The sequence below is a fragment of the Cyanistes caeruleus genome, chromosome Z, assembly GCF_971803275.1.
Source record: "Cyanistes caeruleus chromosome Z, bCyaCae1.hap1.1, whole genome shotgun sequence".
NCBI classification, from domain to species: domain Eukaryota; kingdom Metazoa; phylum Chordata; class Aves; order Passeriformes; family Paridae; genus Cyanistes; species Cyanistes caeruleus.
Window position 1 is genome coordinate 31,261,975 of NC_141732.1, and position 21,040 is coordinate 31,283,014.

The window sequence follows — 21,040 nt, forward strand, 5'->3', positions numbered from 1 at the left end:
CTAAAGAAAGGAGTCTGTTCCTAGTTGCAAAGCGCACCAGAATAGCCACAGGAGGGACATTTCAGAAAGAATGGGCAATTCCAAAGTAAATGTTGAGCCATATTCCCAGGGAGAAAAGGAAAGGAATCTTCCAACTGGCTTGAGCGTTTTAAAGATGTTTTTATTCTGGCTGTGAGCTGGCATTGGAGAAAGTAATGCTGAAGTGCACCTGGTCATGCTCTCTGCTTCCTCGATTGCTTCCCTGCAAATTTCCTTCATTTTCATTTGCAAAGCACCTGGAGTGGAGATTTATGTGGCGGGGGCCCTTGTGATCTGTAGAAGGAATAGCAGAAGTACTAACTAAAAGTCATAAAAACAGCAGCAGTAGGAAAGCAGCCACACAGCCAATCCATTTCTCTGGAGCATTTGGTCTCCAGTGACTGGTGACAAGGCAGGAGTCTAAAGGCAGTCTAGGAAGCCATCTGCTCTGATCAGCTTGGCCAGACCAGCACACACACGTTGACTGGGCCATTTGCTGGGTCACAAGGGCCAGCTAAGAGACAAACCCCTCCCAGACAGTCAGTGTCCAGAGAAGCTGTGCCCATTAGGAGCCCAGAGGAGTCCAAAACAACACGCAAACTCTCTGTCCACACCCTTTGCCTCTTGATTGGCTCTGCTTCATACCTCTTCTTGGTAGCTTGAATGATGGCAACTTCCTGCTTCATCTCAAGCTGCTATTTCTCCTGCTCCCTCTGCACCTCTGCCGGGAAGTGTTCCCGTTGCTCCAGCAGCTGCTGTGCCTGCAAACGCTGTCGTTCCATCTTGTTTGCCTGCTGAAGGGAGGAAAACACTTCCAGATGAAGTCCCAGCCAAGCTCCCCTAAAAAACAGTGCAAGCCGCATGCCTCACACAACCCCCCATCTGCAAAGTGCACATTAGGAATGACTTTGTGCCTTCCAGCAATGCTGTCCTAACCAGAAGTTTAGGAGGGGGATTAGCAGATGGGAAAAAAGGAGATGCCACCTTCCTCTCCTGTTCTGATGGCCGCCTGTTGTTTCCTGGCCCCTCGCCACTCAGGGTGTCTGCCTGTTCTCAGAGGCTCTGTTCTCCAAGTGCTGAAGTGGTCCTTGCCATCTCCTCTGTTTCCTGCATTACTTTGCTGCAGGGATGGCAGCAATCGGGCTGTCAGAAGAGGCCGAAGAGAGGCTTGGCTAATTTGAGGAATGGATGCTGCCCAAGAAAGAAAGAGAAACAAAAGAAACCAAATTAAAAGAGACAAAGGCAAAAGAAACCATTCTTTTCCAGACTGAGCTCCTAACAGGCTCAAGCTGGTTTCCTCTAGTGCCCAGAAATGCACAGACACAAGCAGCAAAGTGCAAATAGACTCAGTTCTCTTCTTGGCTTGCAAGGAGAGAAGTGTGTTCCTTAGCATGCCCTGCCCCTCCTGTGCTGGCTGGCATCTTCCACCACAGCAGGGACAGCCGAGGAAGTGGCCTGGTCACCAGCTCCCTGTCTAACACAAAAGCTGGCAGCAAAGCCGCAGCGCTTCTCACTGACTTGACTGGGCCAGGTAGCACATGGGGCTGGCACAAATGCTGCTCAGCTGTCCTTGTTTGCCTGGCAGCAACCTCGAAGAGTGGGGCAGGAGGGACAAGCTGGGTCCCCTCTGAGGCTCACAGTCAGCCTCCCACAGCCCCTGCCTTCCCACAGATCAACCTAGAACCGCTTGTCAGGGACTGCTTTCGTTGTGTTTTCCAAACCCCACTGTGGGCCTCTGTCCCCAGCATTGCGATACTTCAGTTCCTTCGCTAGCAGGTAAACCTGAAAACAGCACCCGAGAGCAAAAGAGGGCCTCAGAAATGACCAGAAGCTGGGAGCTCTCCTCTGAGGAACACCTGTGAGAACTGGGGTTCTTTGGCCTGGAGAAGGACAAGCCCCGAGGAGACAAGTTCAATAATTGAAGGGGCTTTGGAGAAAGATGGGGACACATCTAATTAGCAGGGCCAATTGCAAGAGACAAGGGGGAAAAGGTTTGAAACTAAAAGAGAGTCCGTTCAGATTGGCTCTAAGGAAGAAACTCTTTAGCAGGAGAGTGCTGAAACGCTGGCACAGGTTGCCCAGAGAGCTGGCAGGTGCCCCAGCCCTGGACTCATTCAAGGTCAGCTTGGCTGGGGATCTGAGTAACCTGATCTACTTGAAGATGTCCTTGCCAGTGGCTGGCAATTTGGACTAGGTGACCTTAGGTGGTCTCTTCTAAGCCCAACCAGTCTTGCATCCTGCTTGGTTTTCATTTGAAAAGCAACCAGAGAGGAGATTACTATGGGGGGGACAACCCATCTGATGCCTTACAGAGTTGGGCCAAGGAGCAAACCCTGTTTGGCAGGGAACAGCTGTTTGGCCTGCAGCCGCTCTGCATTGTACCTTCAGAAGTTCCTTGGCAGAGCCTCGCCTGTCCACATCCATCTGCAGGCAGCAGCCCAGGAATTCACACAAGCCCGGGTGTAGGCTGAGCTCTTCCAGATCTGGTATTCCTTGGGTGCTGATCAGATAGTTAGCCTGAGGAAAAGGGAAACATGAGACTCTACCTAATTTTTTCCTATCCTTAAGTGCCCACCTAGTCCCCATATTTTAAGCTGCAGTCTGCAGTGGCAATTTCTTGTCCAGCAGAGGCTTTGAGATGAGCCTTGTCTCCCAAAAGAAGAAAGGGCTCCTCCAGTGCAGCCCCAGCTATTCCAACATCCAGGAGGTGTCGCCTTGAAAGTTTATATGGGTCCCAAGGACACTTTTACAAGTGAGCCCTCTTGGAGCCCTTTGAAGCTGTGGGTATGGGATTTTGTCTAATGGAGACAGACCTGAAGGCCACTGGCTTCTGAGTGTATTTGCACCTTACCTTGGAACTGATTTCCCAAATATACGGAGCCTCTCCTTTGGCCATTTCTATTCCCACGATGCCAAGGGACCAGATGTCCACTTTGGGGCCGTATGGGTCTCTCCTCACAACTTCGGGTGCCATCCAGCAAGTGGTCCCGACCATCGACCTCCGTTTACTCTGCTCAGGGGTGAGCAGAGCACAAGACCCAAAATCAGCTGAGGAGAAAAGCAAACAAACATGGATTGAAGTAAGAAACCAAGGCAAAGGGTTCCTCACTCCAAGTCTCAGGATGCAGTGCTGTATTGAGCTGGAAAATCAGCTGTGCTCTCTTTCCTCAGGGCTGCAGCCAAGCAAATTGGGCATTGTCCGCTTAACAAACCCACCACCATTCACACAGCGGCTTTTCCTCCTTCACCTGAAGGTTTACATTGAACCTCCCTCCCTCCCTCTGGAAAGGACACAAGCTAACCAAAGTTCCTCCTGATGCCTTGCTGCTCTCTAGACCTCTCAGCACCTTGCAGCAGCGCCCCGAGCGTGCAGGAGAGCTCTGTGCACTCTCACCAGCACCACTGCTGGGCACCTGGCAGCCACTCAAAAGCAGCCCTGCAGTGGCTGCCCCGAGCGCTGTGCCTGACCAGGAATACCCACCCAACTTGACAGAGCCATCCAGGCCCAGAAGGATGTTTCCACTTTTGATGTCTCTGTGGATGATGTTGTTGGCATGAAGGAAAGCCAGGCCTCTCAGGCACTGGGAGAGAAAGAAGAAACAGGAGACCAAAAGTTAGCCTGATTTGACTTCATCACATGCAAAAAGAAAATGCTCTTTCTTCTCTGAAGCATAAGAACAAGGTAGAAAGAAAGCTCTGAACATGGACCCACTCACTCAGCAGCACTTTCATAGGTCGAGCCTGTCCAAGGCATGCCAAGCACAAGCAGAAGGATTCCTTACCTCCTGACAGACAGTTGCTATGTGTCCTACAGCCATTGTTTTCATGAGGACCACCATAGCTAAGGAGCCTCCATCCATGTACTCCAACACCAGCCACACAGCCTCATTGGCAAGGTAGCTGGAAGATGAAAACAACAGCACAGAGCTGAACGCGCACAGCTCCATTGCCTTTTGGAAGAAAAGCCTAAGGTAGAGTTTTGTTTCCAGGTCACTGCTAAATGAAGACAGAATACAATGAAGACACACTGCACCTAGGCTATCCACTGCTGGCAGCCTGTGCCTTCCAAATGACAAAGGCACAACTGCAGCAAAGGAGATGGCTTAGGTGGCAAGCAGGGGAAAAAAGGCATTTTTATGATGGCAAAGATTAATCTGGAAGTGGACACATCCCAGCAGCTACCTCTTCATCTCCATCCACAAAGTGCACCATTATCTCCAGCAAGAAGGAGACACAGTTTTCACAGCTTTTATTCAGGACAGGCAGGTTTGCAGCAATGGGGAAACCCTTTGGAAAAATGTGCATAAAGGACAGTCACCAAGGGCAAAAGTAATTTCAAACCTGGAACGTTATGTATCTCCCAGCCTACTCTTTTGGCCTGCAAGGCAGTGGATAATAGTGGAAACAGCGCAAGGGAAATAATTTCTGTGATGCTTTCTCAGCACTTCTCCTCCAAGCCTTGGAAAAATCCAGCCCCAAACCAGCAAAAGAACATGCAGCGAGTGAACACACAGGCTGCTGGCACAGTAAGAGAGCCAGGTTTCTGGGGACAATCTTCAAGCTCTTTATGCCAGGAACCATTCATGGGGACAAAATGCAATCTCCTGCCATGCCTTGCCCAGGAGTGGATGGATGTTAATGGAAAGATCCATTTTCTGCCAGTGAGTAAAGAGCTTTTAAACCTTTGCCTTGCAAGCATGGAAAACAACATTCCTAGAAAAATACCAGGATTGCTTACCTTTCGAGGTAGGTGACAATATTGGGGTTCTTCATTTCCTTCATGACCAGGATTTCTTTCACCATTTCCTCGCAGCCCTGTTGCTGGAGATCAAGTTTCTTTATGGCCACCTACAATGCCGTTGAAAGCCATTAGGAACAGACATTACAAGAGCCTCTTTGTCTGCGTGCTCGCAGGCCAGGATGCCTTGCCACCTTGGTAAAAAAGGAATCTCTAAACTATCAACCACAAAGCGCTAACAACCCTCTCTGCACCTGCAGACTTCACTAATGGACTTTGTTGATCACCACTGCTATTATCATTTACACAGGTTTTGCAAGCCAAAAGCAACTTTGCTCCTGTGCAAATAAATTGAAACCACTGGAAATACATTAGCATTTCTAGGGGCTTTGACCAGCTTTTCAGAGACTGCTGCCATTCGTGATTGTGCCCCAAAGTAAATACATACCTCGATTACAGAGAAAATGCTGCCCAGAAAAGATCTCCAAGGTGACTCAAAGTCAAGTTACAATCCTAGCACATGCTAACAGCTTCAGTTTGGAGTCTGCATCTCTGAAGAACATTCTTGGACATGGCTTAGATTGTCATTATTTTGTGGGTTTTAAAACAAATAATCCTTTCTGTGGTAGTCTGTGGATACAGCCCAGGTTATAAGCGGGGTTTAGGGCTTTTGGATGCCTTGTAGACCTCCCTCCAAGTGTGGTTCCTGAGCACGGCAGGTGGATAAGGAGGCACCAGGAAGATGGAATTGTATTTGCTGAGAGCCAGAAATGAGAATTCAGGACTTTCAGCCCCAAAGAGCAGTGGGACTCTCCAAGGCACCACCATATCTGTTCACTACAAACAGCATCACTATAAAGGAATGTCACCGACACAGGACCAGCACAAGGTTGTATTATGTAAGGTTCTACATCAACTCCTTCTCATTGACGTGCATGTGTGTGTGTGTGTGTGTGTGTGTGTGTGTGTGTGAACCAGGTGTCCCAGGAGTGCAACACAGTCAGCTGTGCTCCAGACAAGATCTCTCCTTCCTTCGGTCTTGCGTTATATTTTCAGACCAAACCACATGATGGAATACAGTGGGAAATCCTATCTATGTCTGAATGCAGGCTTGAGAGGAATTGGGCCAGAATGACAGCTGTTGCCATCAGCTAATCTAGGCATATTTATCCAGTAAGTCCAAGCTAGTGTGTCCTTCTCTGAAAGACAACACTGCTATCATTGCATTAATTCTGGATGCGAGGCCAAGTCTCAGCAATGTGAAATTTTTAGCCTGCCTCTAGGCTCTAAGCAAGCTACTTGTGTGGGACAGCCTTTGCAGCAAAGACAGGCAGCCCAAAGCTCTGCCATCAGATCACATTGCAAGGAAAAGCACTCCAGAGCAGCAAAATCTGCGAGGGCTCTTGGCACTTACCGCTTGTCCTGTGGCAGCGTCAAAGGCCTTATAAACGGTTCCAAAACCCCTAGAAACAGAAGAGAGCCAAGAACAGAGAAGCCGTTCAGTGCTGAGAAGTGAAAGGCAGCCCAGGCAGGAGCTCTCTGCTGCCCGGAGTGTCGCTAAAACACGGGGCTTTGTCTCCTCTTCAGCCAATAGCACAGCAGCCCAGCCGTCCTCTGCCATGCAGCGTGTCCTAGAGAAAAGCTCAGTCCAACAGGAAGAAAAAAGGGCTACTGCCAATCCCAAATGTACACACTAGGTTATGGATGCAGGGGTTTTCTTGGCCTTTTCCTTCTTGGGTCTGTGCGTGTGGCGTTCCTTTCCAGGCAATGAAACACAAAGTCCTGTTGGGCCTCCTTCTCCCCGCTCTCTTTTGATTCCATCTGCCAAACTCGGGCAACACCACACAGCCTTTCTTATTGTCCTGAGCACGGAATATTGCTTTCAGCAAAAGATGGGAAGGAAATGCTACTGAGAGCAGTGACCTGACAGCAGCTTCAGGTGGGAAGCTGCTCTCTCAGGTTCTTCTTCCTTCATCAGTGTGGCCGTATGACTTGGAATCATACAAAACCATGTCTCCTAGGAAAAGAAGCAAACTGGTGCCACACGCTTGAGGGACAGGAGGGCTTCCAGGCCCTGCTTCTTGCGGCAGGCAAGACATTGTCAGCATGCAGTTACCTTTGATGATGCCCTGTGATCAGGACTGAGACCGGGACAATCTAAAGCCCAGGTGTGAAAAAGCTTGCAGCTTGCCTGACTTCCCACTTGATATTGCACCAGCAAAAGAGCTGGCCCATGCTTCTGCAGAAGTAAGATTGGCTGCACTCACCCACTGCCAATAAATTTCCATCCAGTGTATTTCTGTTTTGGATCTGCCACGCTCACAACACTCCCTGAAAGAAACAAAATGCAAGAAGCAAACTTCAAACCAGAGATAACGACTTCCGGCACATCTGAAGCTCAGCTCCATTCTCTGGGGCTCAGGGCAATTGATGGTTGCTTGGCTAACAATAACATCAACAAGAACAACAACAACAGCAGCTCCGTAGCAAGACAGGCAGCTCTGCAGCACACATGGCCTGCACAGGGTCTGATTCTCCACGCTCCTTTGAAGGGTTACCTTGAAAGGAAACTAAAGCCATGGAGAAACCCTCAGAGCAGACAGAGATTAGAAAAGAACAGACACCAAGGCAAGTGATTTTCAAAAGCTTTCCGACTTGAGAGATTAAATGCAGCCTGGGATCTGGGAGGAATTTTTATCCGCAGCTGCTTTTTTGCAGAGCAGAAGGAATATTGCAAAGTGAATTCCAGCAGAGGAGGGGACTTCCTCTACCTCTCAGCAGTTTGCCTAAAGCGTGCTTTGCTGATTGTTCTCTACAACCAAGAACAATTGCTGTTAGAATTAGGGCCCTCTTCATGGATGAGCAGGCTAAGTTCTGAAGACAATTTTGCCTATTCCCCATTTTCTGAAGAATTACAACTGCTTGTCTTCAGCCTGGGGAGCAGCAGTCGCTTGCACTGGACTCGACCTCTTGAAGACCGCCCACGTGTCCCATCTTCCCAAATGGGCACAGCCAAGACGGGTAACAAGGACAGCGCCGCTCCTCGGGCGCTGCCGTGGCACAGACAGCTGCCCAAGTGAGATGCTGATCTTTTCACGAGTCCAGGCAAAGCTGCAGCAATGGGGAGGCAGCGGAAGTCTCACAGCTCAGGAAGGCTCCAGCCTCTGCAGTCACACCAGCCGTCAGTGGCAGGGCAGACATGACAAAAAGCTTGGCAGAGCCAACAGTGGCCACTGACAACCATTGAGAAGAGGCCAGAGCCAGACCGAGCCCCGTTACAAGCTGTTGACCCCACTCAAGACACACCATGAGTGTCATTGAGTTCAGACCCATGGGGGAGTAGATCAATGCCCCTTTTGTCCCAGCAGTTGATAGCAGACACTGAGGAAACTGGGCTCTGTTCTGTAGCCGACCAGTTATTCTCTGACAGCCCTGCCCTGGCAGCTATAACGTGCAAGAAGCAACTTGGTTGTACTGCAGACTCACCAAGGCCTTCCTGTGCTTTCCTAGAGTATGATCTGTGCAGGGATGAGGGCCAGGCCTTGGCTTTCCAAGAGTATTTACCAGCTGGGCATTAGCTGTGACAAAGTGGCACCGTGGTACCAGAGGAACATGCAGCAGAGGGGCTGCAGGCTTCCTCCTGAGAACTGCCTGCAGGGCAGTTTTATCTCAGTGCGCCACATAGATGTGTCTCTCTAATGCATTGTCCCAAGCAAAGAGCTAAAATATCAAAGAGGGATTGTAAAACAAGTATCCTGTTTTTCTTCTTTTGCTGCACTTTGGAAACAGCACTTTCTCTCTGATTCCTAGGGATTTTCCTAAGAACAGAATATTTTAACTTTTGAGGCCTACTAAAAGACCTCTTCCACTCTTATTGGTGCTGTCACCTGATGTTCTTTCCAAGGAGGCTGGGCCAAGCAGAATGTAGAATTCTTATCCAAACAAACTGAAGAAGGAATGGTAGAAGTACTAACAGTCATAAAAACAGCAGCAATGGGGAACCAGCCACACAGCCAATCCATTTCTCTGGAGTATTTGGTCTCCAGTGACTGGTGACAAGGCAGAAGACTAAAGGCAATCTAGGAAGCCATCTGCTCTGATCAGCTTGGCCAGAGCAGCACACACACATGGACTGGGCCATTTCCTGGGTGGCAGCCTTCTGCTGCTCAGGGAACAATCCCTGCTTTAGCCTTTACTGCCCAGGGAAGGAAGCTCAGGCAAAGCCCTCCCACTCCCAGCTGCCCTGAAAAGCAAAAGCAGTGCCCCAAAGTTCTCCCTGCCTGCTTCCAAGCACCACTATGGCTTCTGTAGGGGGTCCAAAATGTCTGTCTGACACCCGAGGGAGGAGGAACATGCTGAGGCACACACACATCAATACACTGCTCATTCGGACAAAGAATGCACAGGACGTACTCAGCTGCTCCAAGCCCTGGTTCTCTCCGTCCTGGCACAGCTGCTCTGGCTCCTGGCCTGAACAGGGCAGACTGCTCACTCTCGGCTCTTCAGGCTGTGGAGAGGAGGCTTCTTCGGAGGATGCTGCTGCAGATGCATCTCCAATGGCAGAGCCCACGTCCATCTGGGACAAGAAATGTCTTGGTGTCAGAAAGGTGAGTGGCAGAGATGCCCCCGACAGCACACTTTAAAGGCCAGCCCTTAGGAACAACACTTGGGTTAGGCTGCAAGCTGAGCTGTCAATTCTTCCAGCCCAAGTCAAACCCCCGTAAGCAGCCAGAGACGACAGCTTGTCACAGCCAGCCCTAGTAGAGACAGTGAAAGGGAAAGAACAGCTTTCCATTTCAGCCTGTCCTGTGGACTGCATTCACCATGGACAGGGACAAGCTGTTCAGAATCTGTGTGGGTCACCATGTTGAAACCTCTCACAAAACCAAGCGAGCACTAGGGGGCCAGCAGCAATACATTCAGAGGATTGCTGAGGGCCAAAGCACTAGCCCTGCTGCCCAGGCATTCAGTGGCCCAGGAAGTGTCCTTCTGAGCAGCTGCCATGGAGACCAGAGAGCACGGCAGCCAGAGGCATGGCCCCCATCCCGCCATGCTGCTCCGCAGGGGCGAGGTGACAAGAGGAGAGACCTCTTGTTGCATGACTGCAGTGCTGCCTACTGCTCTTTCACTCACCGGCTTTTGTTCTGCCAGCCTGTACTGCAGCATCTTCTGCATCCTTTCCATTTCTTCTTTGTGCCTCTCTTCCACTGCCTTCATCTTCCTCTGAGCTTCCCGCAGCTCTGCCTGCAGCTTGTTCTTGATATGTTGTCAAGAAAATTCTTACTAGCACTTGCCATCTTGCTCACCTTTCTCATTTCCCAATCTCAAAAGCTCTTCACTTCAGCCACTTTTTTCTGCTGCTCTACCCAGCTCTAAGCCTTCCGTCCTAATTCTTCTTCCTGGTGCTCAGCCCTGGAGCCTGCCAGGCTCCCTGCTTGCACTAGTCCTTGCCTCCCCTTTCCTGATATCTACCGTTCATGCCCCTGCTACTGCCCTTCCCTCTGCTACCTGGCTTGTCAGGCTCACCTGCCCATTCTCTCGCTCCTCCTTCAGCTCCTGCCTCAGCTGCTCTACCTGCCGCTGCCTTTGGTTTAGCTCTCGCTGCAGGCGGCACACCTTGTCTAAATGAGCAGCCTTCTGGCGCTGGAGCTGCACAGAAACAAAGAGAAGACGCCTTCAAACTTCCCACCCACCACCTGTGTGGCAACCAAGACTCATGTGCTCACGCTTTCCAAAAGCAATTTGCTCTCCTTCTCCTGTTTACCAAGGGCCAGCTAAGACACAATCCCACCCACACAGACAGTGTCTGGAGAAGGAGTGCCCATAAGGAGCCCCAGAAGCGTCCAAACTCTCTTGGCACTCTCTTTGCATCTTGACCGGCCCTGGTTCCCATCTTTTCTTGTTCAGGTTGCATTACAGCAATCTCCTGCTTCATCTCAAGCACCCTTTTCTCCTGCTCCCTCTGTACCTCTGCCAGGAAGTGTTCCCGCTGCTCCAGCACCTTCAAACGCTGTTGTTTCAGCCGTCTTTCCTGATGAGAGGAATAGACACTTCCAGATGAAGTCCCAGCCATGCTCCCCAAAGAAAACAATGGAAGCTTCATCCCTCCCACAGCCCCCTGCTGCTGAGTGCACAGTAGTGGCTCTGTGCCCTCCAGCACTTCTGTCCTGACAAGAAACTTTGGAGGGGTGTCAGCAGCTGGAAGGAAAGGGGCTGCCACCTTCCTTCCCCGCTCTGAAAGAAGGGGGAAGACTTCTTTTCTCAAAGTCCCATACCCTTTGATCAAGGAAAAGCTGCAGGTGGACTGCAGGATGAGGAGGGGGCCAGCACCCCAAAGCCAGAGTCACAAGACAGGCCACCAGCTGAAATACCAGCAACAGGGGGCCTGTTGCGTATGCTTCAAGCCCAAAGGGAAGAGCTCTGTCCACCGTGCAAGGACAGCAAGCAAGGAAGGCAGTTGCTGGGACTGCAGGTGGCAGCAAGGTCAGCAGACTGCTACACGGTACCAGGGCGTCAGCAAGGTCCTGCCCCTTTGCTGCCGTGCTTTGTGTGCGACCACCCAGCCTCCAGGGGAGCGTGGCTCATGGCCTCCCTGAAACCGTGGCTGTGTTCAGTGCCCCAGCACCCTCCTCTGGGCATTCACAGCCCTTCAAGTCTGAGCCCTTGAAGCCCTCTGCTGCCTGGCCCAGCAACGTCAGGCCTGCAGCAGAGGCTTGCGGCCATGTCCCATTCTCAGGCTGCTATTCTGCTAAGCCAGCCCACCAAGCTTGCCTGAAAAGTTCAGGTGTGTATTGCTTCCTACCTGTTTTTGCAGGAGCTTCCTTTTCTCCTCCTCCTGAGCAGATTGCTCAGATTGCCAGAGTCTCAGAGCCTTGCTGAACTGCTCTTCTGCCAAGCGGAGCTGTTGGGCCATTTCTTCACATTGCTGCTTGCTGAAAGATCTTACAGCTTGCAGCTCACAACGAAGGCCCCTGACATCCTCTGCAAACATGACAAACAACAACAGTCAAAGACTCTGCTGAACATCACCCCTTTCAGATTCAGGCAAGGAGGGACCTGCCCCCAGCCCCTTCACTCCTCGGAAGCCCTGCTGACAGAGCTGCCTTGGGAGCAACTGCACTAGGCAGGGCCATCACCAGAAACAAAGCGCACGAGGCTCTCACCAAGTATCAGCTCCTTGGCCTGCATGGCTGTGCCTACTTGGCCTTCCAGACGGCTCCTGGTGATCTCCAGCTCCGACACCTGCTGCAGAGCCTCCAACAGGCTGCATTGCAAGCTCTTCTTCTCTGTCCTACAAGTTGTGAAGATGAGGACAAATTGTTCGTGGCACACACGGGCAGTTTTTCCAGTAAGTGCCTTAAGATCCCTGCACCTGAGTATGGAAAACAGCTGGCATGGAAACGCAGATAGAGCAAGACTATTTCTACCACTTCAAATAGCAAAGCAGACCCTTCCAGGACATTGGCCAGCCTTTCCCCACGACCTAGCCCAGCACAGAAAGCCCAGCTGAGCTTGATCTCAGCAGCCAAAGCTCAAATTGCTCTTCCCTCACATATCCCACACGGGTGGCTGTGCCCACAAAATCTCTAGCAGCAAGCAGAAGGCCAGCCTCTGCTCACAGCCCTGAGCTCATCTGCAATTCCAAGTCACTCTGCAGGGGGACAGAGCACCGTGCTCTCCTGGCTGTTTCATCCATGCTTTATGCCATTCACGGTGTACGTAAGAGATACTTCATTTTCCACACCCTCTCTAAGTTCAAGGCACTAAAGGAATGCACCGAACCATACATGAGAGCTGCAGCTTCTAGCAGCACCAAGAGCAGAGAGAAACCAGAACTAGGCTTTCATCTGAAAATGAACTCTCTGGCAGGAGGGGCATGTATCCTGCCATTTAAATTACTGGAATATCATGAATAACAACAACTGCCACCTTTAGTTTTGGCTAAATAAGTCTGCACTGCCCAAAATGTTTTGGCACTCTTTGAAAAGAAGAGAGACCAGCCACAGTAACCTTAACAGGTTCCAGAGCTGAATGGACAAGTGAGCAAGAATCAGTGCTCAGCAAGAATCCTCAGGGACTGTCAAGAAGGCACACGAGACCTTTCTTTCCCTGCTGCTGCTGCTGCTTGCAAGCAACTCTAGGTCCTGCACCATACCTCCTCACAAGAGTTAGCTCAGAAGGGCCTCAAGATTTTCAGCATGAATGTCCAGCATCACCCGAAGTGCCACATCCCTACTCACAACATTCACACGTAGGAGCCTTGAATTCTGAAAATGTCATGTCAAACTGCTGGGCAAGGAAATAGTGATGTTCAGATGCACCGACGGAGGAACCAAAAGCAGAGGGAAACGTCCGGTTCCAGCAGACATCTGCACTGTTTCCCTGGTACTAAATGCAGTACCAAGTTGGCTTGCTTTGCACTTGTCACAGGAATGTGCAAAGGGTCCCAAGCGGGTGTTCAAAAAGAGCTGTGAGAGCTTGAGCTGGCAGAGAAAGAACATTCAGGCCACAGTAGGCTTTTCTTTTTTCTCATGTCTCTTTGCTTCTCTGTCCGAGAACCATCTGGAGAGCACGCAGGAGCCAATAAATCCTAACATAACGCTCAGCACCTTGGTCACTCCAGACCTTCAACAATGGCCCACGCTGGGTCTCATCCCTGCCTTTACCTGGCCTCTGCCAGCTGCTCCAAAAGGCCTCGTAGGTCCCGCTCTGTGGCTGCCAGTCGGGCTTGCAGGGCAGCGTTCTCTTCCGCCAGCACTGCCTTCTCTTTGCACACCTGGGACAGCGTGTGCCCTTGGCGAGAGAACTCCTGGAGCAGCTTCTCCAGAGTCCTGTGTGCTGGCCGCTGCGAGCGGCAAACCTGGAAGCAGAGGGGCACCATTTTTCAGGAAGAACAACAACACAGTCTCAGTCTTAGCTTGCTGCCGGAAGCAACATTCGGGGAAGACTTGCTAAGGGCAGCTCCCTCTCCCACAGGTGCTGCCTAGCAACAAGGTGAGTGCTACCTTTGTCACTGCCAGAGGAACTTCCTCCTTCAGCAGAGATCTCTGAGGCTGTGATTCCTCTGCTGTCTCAGGTGCCGCTTCAAACGCCCTGTCTGGTGAGGAGTGGCGCTTTCCCTCAAATGCAGCCAACTCCTTCCATCTATGACAGGGGGACAGACCAACAAGCCTTTAATAGCAACAGTCTCCTTGCAAAACCACAAATCCACACCATGTCCCAAGGAAGGCAGTCTCAGGGACTTCCTACAGCCCTCTAGGTCCACCTCTGGACAATGCTGGAATGACCCCACTAGACCAAGCATCACTCTTTGTCATTCCTGCCGGTGAAAGAGTCACCAGTGAGGAAGTAAAGAAGCTTCCAGAAACTACAAAACATTTCCAGAAAGCTCCACTTCGATCAGCTTCACAGCTTCCTGCCCGCTAGGTCTTACGCTCCTCTCTATCTGGTCCACTGGATGCCAGACTTGCAAAAGTTCTTCTTTGCCTAAGACAGGCTTGGGAAATGCAGATGAGTACTGCCACAATTACTCTTGCTTTCACTAGTGCAAGAAGGAAAGAGCCTGCAAGCTATAGCTTGGGGAGGAGATGGGTATGAAGTTCCAAGCCAAGAACCAAAGGATCCCGGGATGCTTACGGCTTGCAGGGACTCCAGGAAGCTTGCAGCGCAGTCTGCAGCTCCAAGCACCTGGGGTCAGCTATGGCATGTGGACAGGCTGCTCAAGGCTCTATCCAGCAGCTGGGCTTCCAAATTTCCAGAGGTGGAATGTGCACAAGCTCTCTGAGGTGCTTCTTTTGCTACATGATAGGCTTTACGGTCACTGCTTGTCCCTAGGCCCAGCCTGAAGCTCCCTTGCTTCTGCTCTGGTCCAGTTTGGAATGCTTTTTGTCAAGGTAGGAGGAGGGAGTCCCAGGAGGCAGCTATGCTGTAGGTCTGTCGGCAGCCAGACCTGCCTACGGGCTGCCTTTCCCTGACTATGCTGGGCAAGTTCAACAGCGAGAAAGCCAAATTCATTCTTTGACCCTGGGCTTCCTAAAGGCCAGCAAGGCCCAGCCCTGCTCGGAGAAAGCAGGAAAGCTTAGCACACACCTGAACTCCAGGGCTCTTGGTGCTCTATCCATCCTCTGCTGCCGCTCTGCCTTTCCTGCCCGGCCCAAGGAGTCCTGACTGGCAGGAAGCTCTGGTCTTGGGGCCTGCACGGGATGGGCAGGGAAAAAGCACAAACAAGAAAGCAATAAGGAGCAGGCAAGTTGTCTCCTGAGAGCTGGGAGAAGCAGCAAGCGCAGATGCAGCTCACCTGAAGGCAAAAGCTGTTGTGTGGGGCTGTTGATGGGAGTAAGTACATAACCCTTGAGTTGCTATGGAAGTGTCTGAATAGGTGCAAGGAACAGTTCCCTGCTCCGTTCTGATCAACTGGCTTCCCCTCAGGATCTCAAGCATTAGGGAGCAGCCAACAGGAACTGTGTTGCAGCCTTTCAGAGACGGGGCTTGTCTCTGCCATGCAGAGCTGCTCAGGATTCTTCTCAGCAAACTTGGGTCATGTCAAAGTACAGGGTGTAGTCAAAGCGGTGACTGTAGCTACTTCGACAGTGCGTGCAGAGGGGCAGGTCCCTGCAGGACACAGTAGGTCCTGCGTACCCCACAAGGCTGTGAGCTGTGCCTTGGGACCGCTCTCTCTGCTGACAGCAGGGAGCCTGCACACACACTGGGCACAAAGGGGCTCACTTTGCCACCAGTAGCACTCAAGGACAGCATGCTACCGCTCATCTGACACCAAGGGAAGTTCACAGTCAGAACGATGTCGGCATGTGAAAGTTCAGACGCCAATTCCCAGGTGTCAGTGGCTGGGCTGAAGAGCCAGGTCGTGGCAGGACTCCAGGTCTCAGCATCTTCAGCCACAAAGGGCCAGTGCTGCCTGATCAGGAACTTGCAGCCCTGCACTGCACCAAAGCTTTGCACTGGAGCAACCAAAGCTAGCACTTACTGGTTCAGGATGCTCAGGCCCTGGACTGACAACACAGGCGGGATTGTTGTCCTTTGCCTCCCCATCAGCCTCTGGAGGCACAGGGCGAGCCACGGGAGGTTCTGCTGCTGGTGTGCTGCTCTGCAGACAGACAGGGGTGTGAGGGACAGGCAGTGAGCTGTCATTGAGAGCCTTGTTTCTCCTGAGCTCCATCCCCAGCTGTCCTAAGGAGACGTCATGAATTTGGATAGAAGTGGCATCCTCAGCCACTAGAACTCATTTCAAGTGGGCTGATGAGACTAATGTTTGGCCAGGACTGCATATGCTTCTGATATAAGGGAGATATTTTAGCCTGGCAACAATTGGTGTGCAGCCTCCTGTCTGAAAAGTTGACTTTCATGAGTAAAAACTTCTTTAATGGAAAAGGAGGAAACTGATGGAATCCTCTTGGTAGTGCTCATTCAAACGCTGATGTGGACTTTCATTTGGCCTGACAGGCTGGCACTCGAGTGCACCAGGCCAAGCCCACAGCTTGCTCCACAATTCTCGAACACCAGGAATGTCAAGGGTGTCCTTCTCACTCACCAAACCACGGACTTGATTCCTTCCACGTTTGAGACAACCTGCTGGAGACAAGGGAAAATGAACCAGGTGCTGGTGGAAAACTGTCTGTGCTGGGCTACCCCACAGGAAAAGGTCCCCCAAGCAGAAAGCATTTTCCTTTCACAACCTCCCTCCCTAAAGCAGCCCTTCTTTAGCTCAGCAAGCAAGGCTACAGGGCACTACCCTAGGCTGTGCCTACCTGAGTTGGCTTTGCCACTAAGGAACTAGAAACTTGGCTGCAAAATGCAAATGGTTCCTTAGCAGTCCGTGTCTACATTGTAGCCCGCTGTTCACCCTACAGCTAAAGCAGCCTTTTCCTCCTCTCCTCCCTGGACTTTTATTTTTTTAAACTTTGTGCAGTACTTCCCATACAATTGCTGTAAACCATTGCCCAGAAAACTTCCCCCAAAGCCCTCTTAGAGCTTGCAGTTCCATTTGGAAAGAGTACAGGCCCAGCTCTGGGCTTCAGGAGCACACACAGACTGCTCAGCACTTTCCCCTTCAGCGCAAAGCCAATCGCTACTGTAGCACACAGAGAGGCTCAAGTTAGACAGGCACATTCTTTAAGGACAGAAGGCAGAGAAAAGCTGCTTTCCCTCAGCTCTGGAGAGAACCACACAGTTTTTAGAATCATGCCTACAAAGCTCTCCCAGTCTGCGTTTTGGAAGTTGTCCACACCCTTCTGGCCAAGAGACATCCCCTTTCTAGCTGAAGCTGTTGGCAAGAGCTTTACCAAACTTACGGCATCTTTACGGCACTTTTGTTCCAGTGTGCTGCCCCAAGGAAAAAGCCTCTACTTACGTCTCAGGCCTTTGAACATTTTGCAGGATGACACTGATGCAAAAGCCCTGCTGACAGCACTGCGGAATTGTTCCATTGTTTCAGCAGGGCTGCTCGAGTCCGCAGGCCAGAAAACACAAATGGAAAAATCCTACTTGCACAGATTGTGCAAGGAAAAGAGAAAAAAAAAAGGCACGCGCAGCAATCCGCTGACTGTACAAGAAGAAAAGGAAAACCAAAAGACACCTGCACAAATCTGCAGTTCGTAGAACGAAAAAAGAAAAAGTAAAGACACCTGTACGTGTCTTTGCAGACCCTACAACCGTAGGGGAAAACAAAAGGATGCCTACACGAGTCCACAGACTCGTACAACGGCAGGCAAAAGAAAAAGATTCCCTTTCCAGGGCACAGAGTGTTGCCTGAGAACACCTCAACACAGGGTCCTCCTGCAACGAGCACGCCAAGAGCCGCTCTGGACGCTGACGCTGTGCGTGCACCAGGGCAACCTCCCCCTGACCACGCTGTGACGTGGCAGCCCTCCGCTGACATCACAATAGCAGCCGCTCTAGGTGGGTCTGTGAATTTATGCATAGTAACAGAACCTTCTCTGCAGCTAATGCAAAAGAAAGCCCAGAAAGTTCTCGTCTGTCCCAAAGCAGCACAAACCCTCCTTGCAGTCCAGAACCCATAGCTCAAAGGATCCAAGAGTAACACTAAACAGGCCCCAAGCACATGCACCCTCTCCTTTGGCCACCAGTGCTTCTGACTAAAACAAGTAACACTTGCTTCATTTCTATGGGTGCAATCACGCTTTGGTAATATTCCGGAGAGTCCCCTTAATTGAAATGCTTGTCATGCCTGCCCATTTACTGCATGGCTAACATCGACCAGCACACTGTAGGCTCGCTGAAGGAACAAGGATACCATAGTGGGGAAACAGTGCCAAGTAACAAACTAGCCAGAGGTGTTTGCATGACACTGGAGCAGCATTTGTGTTGTCAGTATGGCAGGGACAGTATGGCAGTGCCCATGTCCTGTGCGTGGCAGGGGATGCCCTTGGAGCGGTGTTGTAGTGCATCTACAAGTCTTGGAACCTCCCAAGGGTAAAACTCACCTCTGGTTTGTGTAATGTTAGTTCCTACCTGAAAACCTTCTTTCCCTTCCCCCTTCCCATTGGCTGTGGCCTCCCTGCATCCCCTAATCACCTCTGCCCCCTGGTATAAGAGATAAGACCCAGAGCAATTCGGTCTCTCACTTGCCCCAGATGGACAACAGACAATAAACCTGGGATTGGATGCTAGCAGCACTGGATATTAAAGATTGCTTTTTTCAAATTCCCCTGCACCCAGAGGATGCACCAAGGTTTGCCTTTTCCATTCCTACAATTAACCGGGAAGCTCCAATGAAACGGTACCGCTGGACAGTATTACCTCTGGGGATGAAAGCCAGCCCTTTCATCTGCCAGTGGTATGTGGGGTCATTGCTGTCCTCAGTGCGTGCTGAAAAGAGAGAGGCTATCATTTTGCATTTTATGGATGATATTTTTATATGCTGTCCCAATAACAACATACTGAAAGACACCCTTGACCTAGTGGTTAAAGTTTTAACCTCTGCTGGATTCCAATTGCAGGAAGACAAAGTTCAAAGGATGCCACCTTGGAAATACCTGGGCCTGGAAGTTACTGCACGGACTGTTGTTCCGCAAAAATTGGATATTATTGGTAATCCTAAAACTCTAGCAGATCTTCATTCTCTATGCGGGTCACTAAACTGGGTCAGACCATGGCTAGGTCTCACCAATGAAGACCTGAGTCCCCTTCTCAATTTATTAAAAGTGGGGAGAGAGAGTTACTGTCTCCTAGGGAGCTGACTCCAGAAGCAAAAACTGTAATTGAAAAGGCACAAAAGGCCTTGACAGAAAGACAGGCACACCGCTTCAAACCGGAGCTGCCTTTCAAATTTATTGTCCTGGGGAAATTGCCACACCTACATGGGTTAATATTCCAATGGGCCGAGGGGCAGAGGGACCCACTCTTAATAACAGAATGGGTTTTCCTCTCCCATCAAGGACCCAAAACTCTCACCAAGCCACAAGAGCTGATGGCTCAGCTGATTCAAAAGGCCAGGGTAAGGCTGCGGGAACTGGCAGGTTGTGACTTTATGTGTATTCACCTCCCAGTCAGGCTCTCTGGAGAAGGCAAAAACTCCCCTGAGAGACTGACCAAAGAGATGTTTGAGCATCTGCTGCACAGCAATGCTAACCTCCAGTTAGCTCTGGACAGTTATAGTGGGCAAATTTCAGTTCATGCACCGTCACACAAATTGTTTCATGAGGAATTCCACCTCATTCCTCGTGAGAAAAGGAGCCGGAGGCTACTCAAAGCTCTCACAGTGTTCACTGATGCATCTGGGACATCCCACAAGTCGATGATGACTTGGAGAAATCCACAGACTCAGCTTTGTTGAGTTTGTAGAGGGGTCACCCCAGATAGCTGAACTAGCTGCAGTCGTGAGAGCCTTTGAGAAATTTTCAGAACCGATTAATTTGGTTACTGACTCAGCCTATGTAGCAGGAGTGGTGTCCAGAGTGGAACAGGCAGTTCTCAAGGACATTGAGAACAAACATCTCTTTAGATTGCTTTCAAAACTGTTTTATTTGGTTTCAAATCGAGAACAACCTTTCTATGTGAAGCATATAAGATCGCATACCCCATTGCCAGGTGAAATCGCTGAGGGGAACCGGAAGGCGGATTCCCTTGCTGCCTCAGCTGAAAAGGTATGTCTCCCAGATGTTTTTCAACAGGCAAAGATAAGTCACCAGCAATACCATCAAAATGTGCCAGGACTGATTTGTCAGTTCCAGCTGACACGGGGTCAGGCTAAAGCCATTGTGGCTACCTGTCCCAATTGTCAGCTCCAGGCAGTGCCACCATTAGGCATCAGGGTTAATCCCAGAGGCCTTAAGAGCTGTGAGGTGTGGCAAACAGATATCACATCCCCAGTTTTGGTCGCCTTAAGTATGTACATGTGAGTATTGATACATACTCAGGAGCGGTGTATGCCTCTGCTCATGCAGGAGAAAAGTCTGTGCATGCTAAACAGCACTTAGTACAGGCCTTTTCCGTATTGGGAATCCCTAAAGAAAGTAAAACAGATAATGGCCCAGCGTATAAATCCAAGGAGTTCCTGGAATTTGCCCAGAAGTGGGGAGTGGAACATAAAACTGGCATCCCCCACTCCCCCACAGGTCAGGCTGTAATCGAGCGTACACACCAGACGCTGAAACAAGTCCTAGCCAGGCAAGGTAGCGAGGCAGTGTGGATGTCTCCACAACAGAAACTCTGTAAAGCTCTGTTTACCATTAGCTTCCTAAACTGCTCATTTGAAAACATGAATCCTCCTGTAACTCGGCATTTTAACAGTGGTGATCAGTTTAAATTGTCACAGCATCCACCGGTGTTAATCAGGGATCCTGAAACTTGGCAAACCAAGGGTCCCTATGAACTTGTCACCTGGGGGCGTGGTTACGCGTGTGTATCCACCCCTTCAGGCCCCCGATGGATTCCTCAGAAATGGGTAAAACCTTTCGTTCCAAAGAATCCAGCACCAGCAAGAAGAGAAGAGAAGAGAAGCAAGTGGCTGTTGCTTCCAAGAGAAGACGCCACCGGAGAGAGCAAGAAGAAACCTTTCTAGCCTCTGACCTGCATGTTTGGCTGTGAATGTGTTTTAAAAAAATTCTGTTTCCTTTTTTTAGAAATAACCTACCTCTTATTCAAATCCATGTTTCTCATTTTTGTATAACAGAAAAGGGTGAGGTGTTGTAGTGCATCTACAAATCTTGGTTCCTCCCAAGGTTAAAACTCACCTCTGGTTTTGTAATGTTAGTTCCTACCTGAAAACCTTCTTTCCCTTCCCCCTTCCCATTGGCTGTGGCCTCC

General features: G+C 50.5%; 1 protein-coding gene across 1 annotated transcript; it reads right to left on the bottom strand.

The window, feature by feature from the left end:
- Positions 1–139: 139 nt before the first annotated feature.
- On the bottom strand, positions 140–17,627 carry LOC147648309 (uncharacterized). Its single transcript, XM_086867384.1, has 22 exons — positions 17,124–17,627; positions 16,305–16,342; positions 15,741–15,860; positions 14,846–14,949; positions 13,762–13,900; positions 13,423–13,616; positions 11,920–12,047; positions 11,559–11,737; positions 10,725–10,787; positions 10,283–10,405; positions 9,890–10,012; positions 9,170–9,332; positions 7,024–7,087; positions 6,171–6,219; positions 4,757–4,866; positions 3,801–3,918; positions 3,500–3,599; positions 2,870–3,066; positions 2,401–2,535; positions 1,003–1,209; positions 664–812; positions 140–312 (listed from the first exon to the last, which is right to left on the bottom strand). The coding sequence occupies exons 1-20, from the start codon at positions 17,197–17,199 to the stop codon at positions 1,165–1,167; spliced, it is 2,268 nt and encodes a 755-aa protein (XP_086723510.1). The 5' UTR covers positions 17,200–17,627; the 3' UTR covers positions 140–312; positions 664–812; positions 1,003–1,164.
- Between the last annotated feature and the right edge of the window lie 3,413 nt (positions 17,628–21,040).

Excerpts from the sequence above, each read along its gene's own strand:
- LOC147648309 (XM_086867384.1), bottom strand. The coding sequence starts at position 17,199 with ATGGAACAATTCCGCAGTGCTGTCAGCAGGGCTTTTGCATCAGTGTCA. Across the intron at positions 10,788-11,558 it reads GGAAGCTCCTGCAAAAACAG|GAAAGACGGCTGAAACAACA; the intron begins GTAGGAAGCAAT and ends TCCTCTCATCAG. Across the intron at positions 10,406-10,724 it reads GGGAACACTTCCTGGCAGAG|CTCCAGCGCCAGAAGGCTGC; the intron begins GTACAGAGGGAG and ends GTTTCTGTGCAG.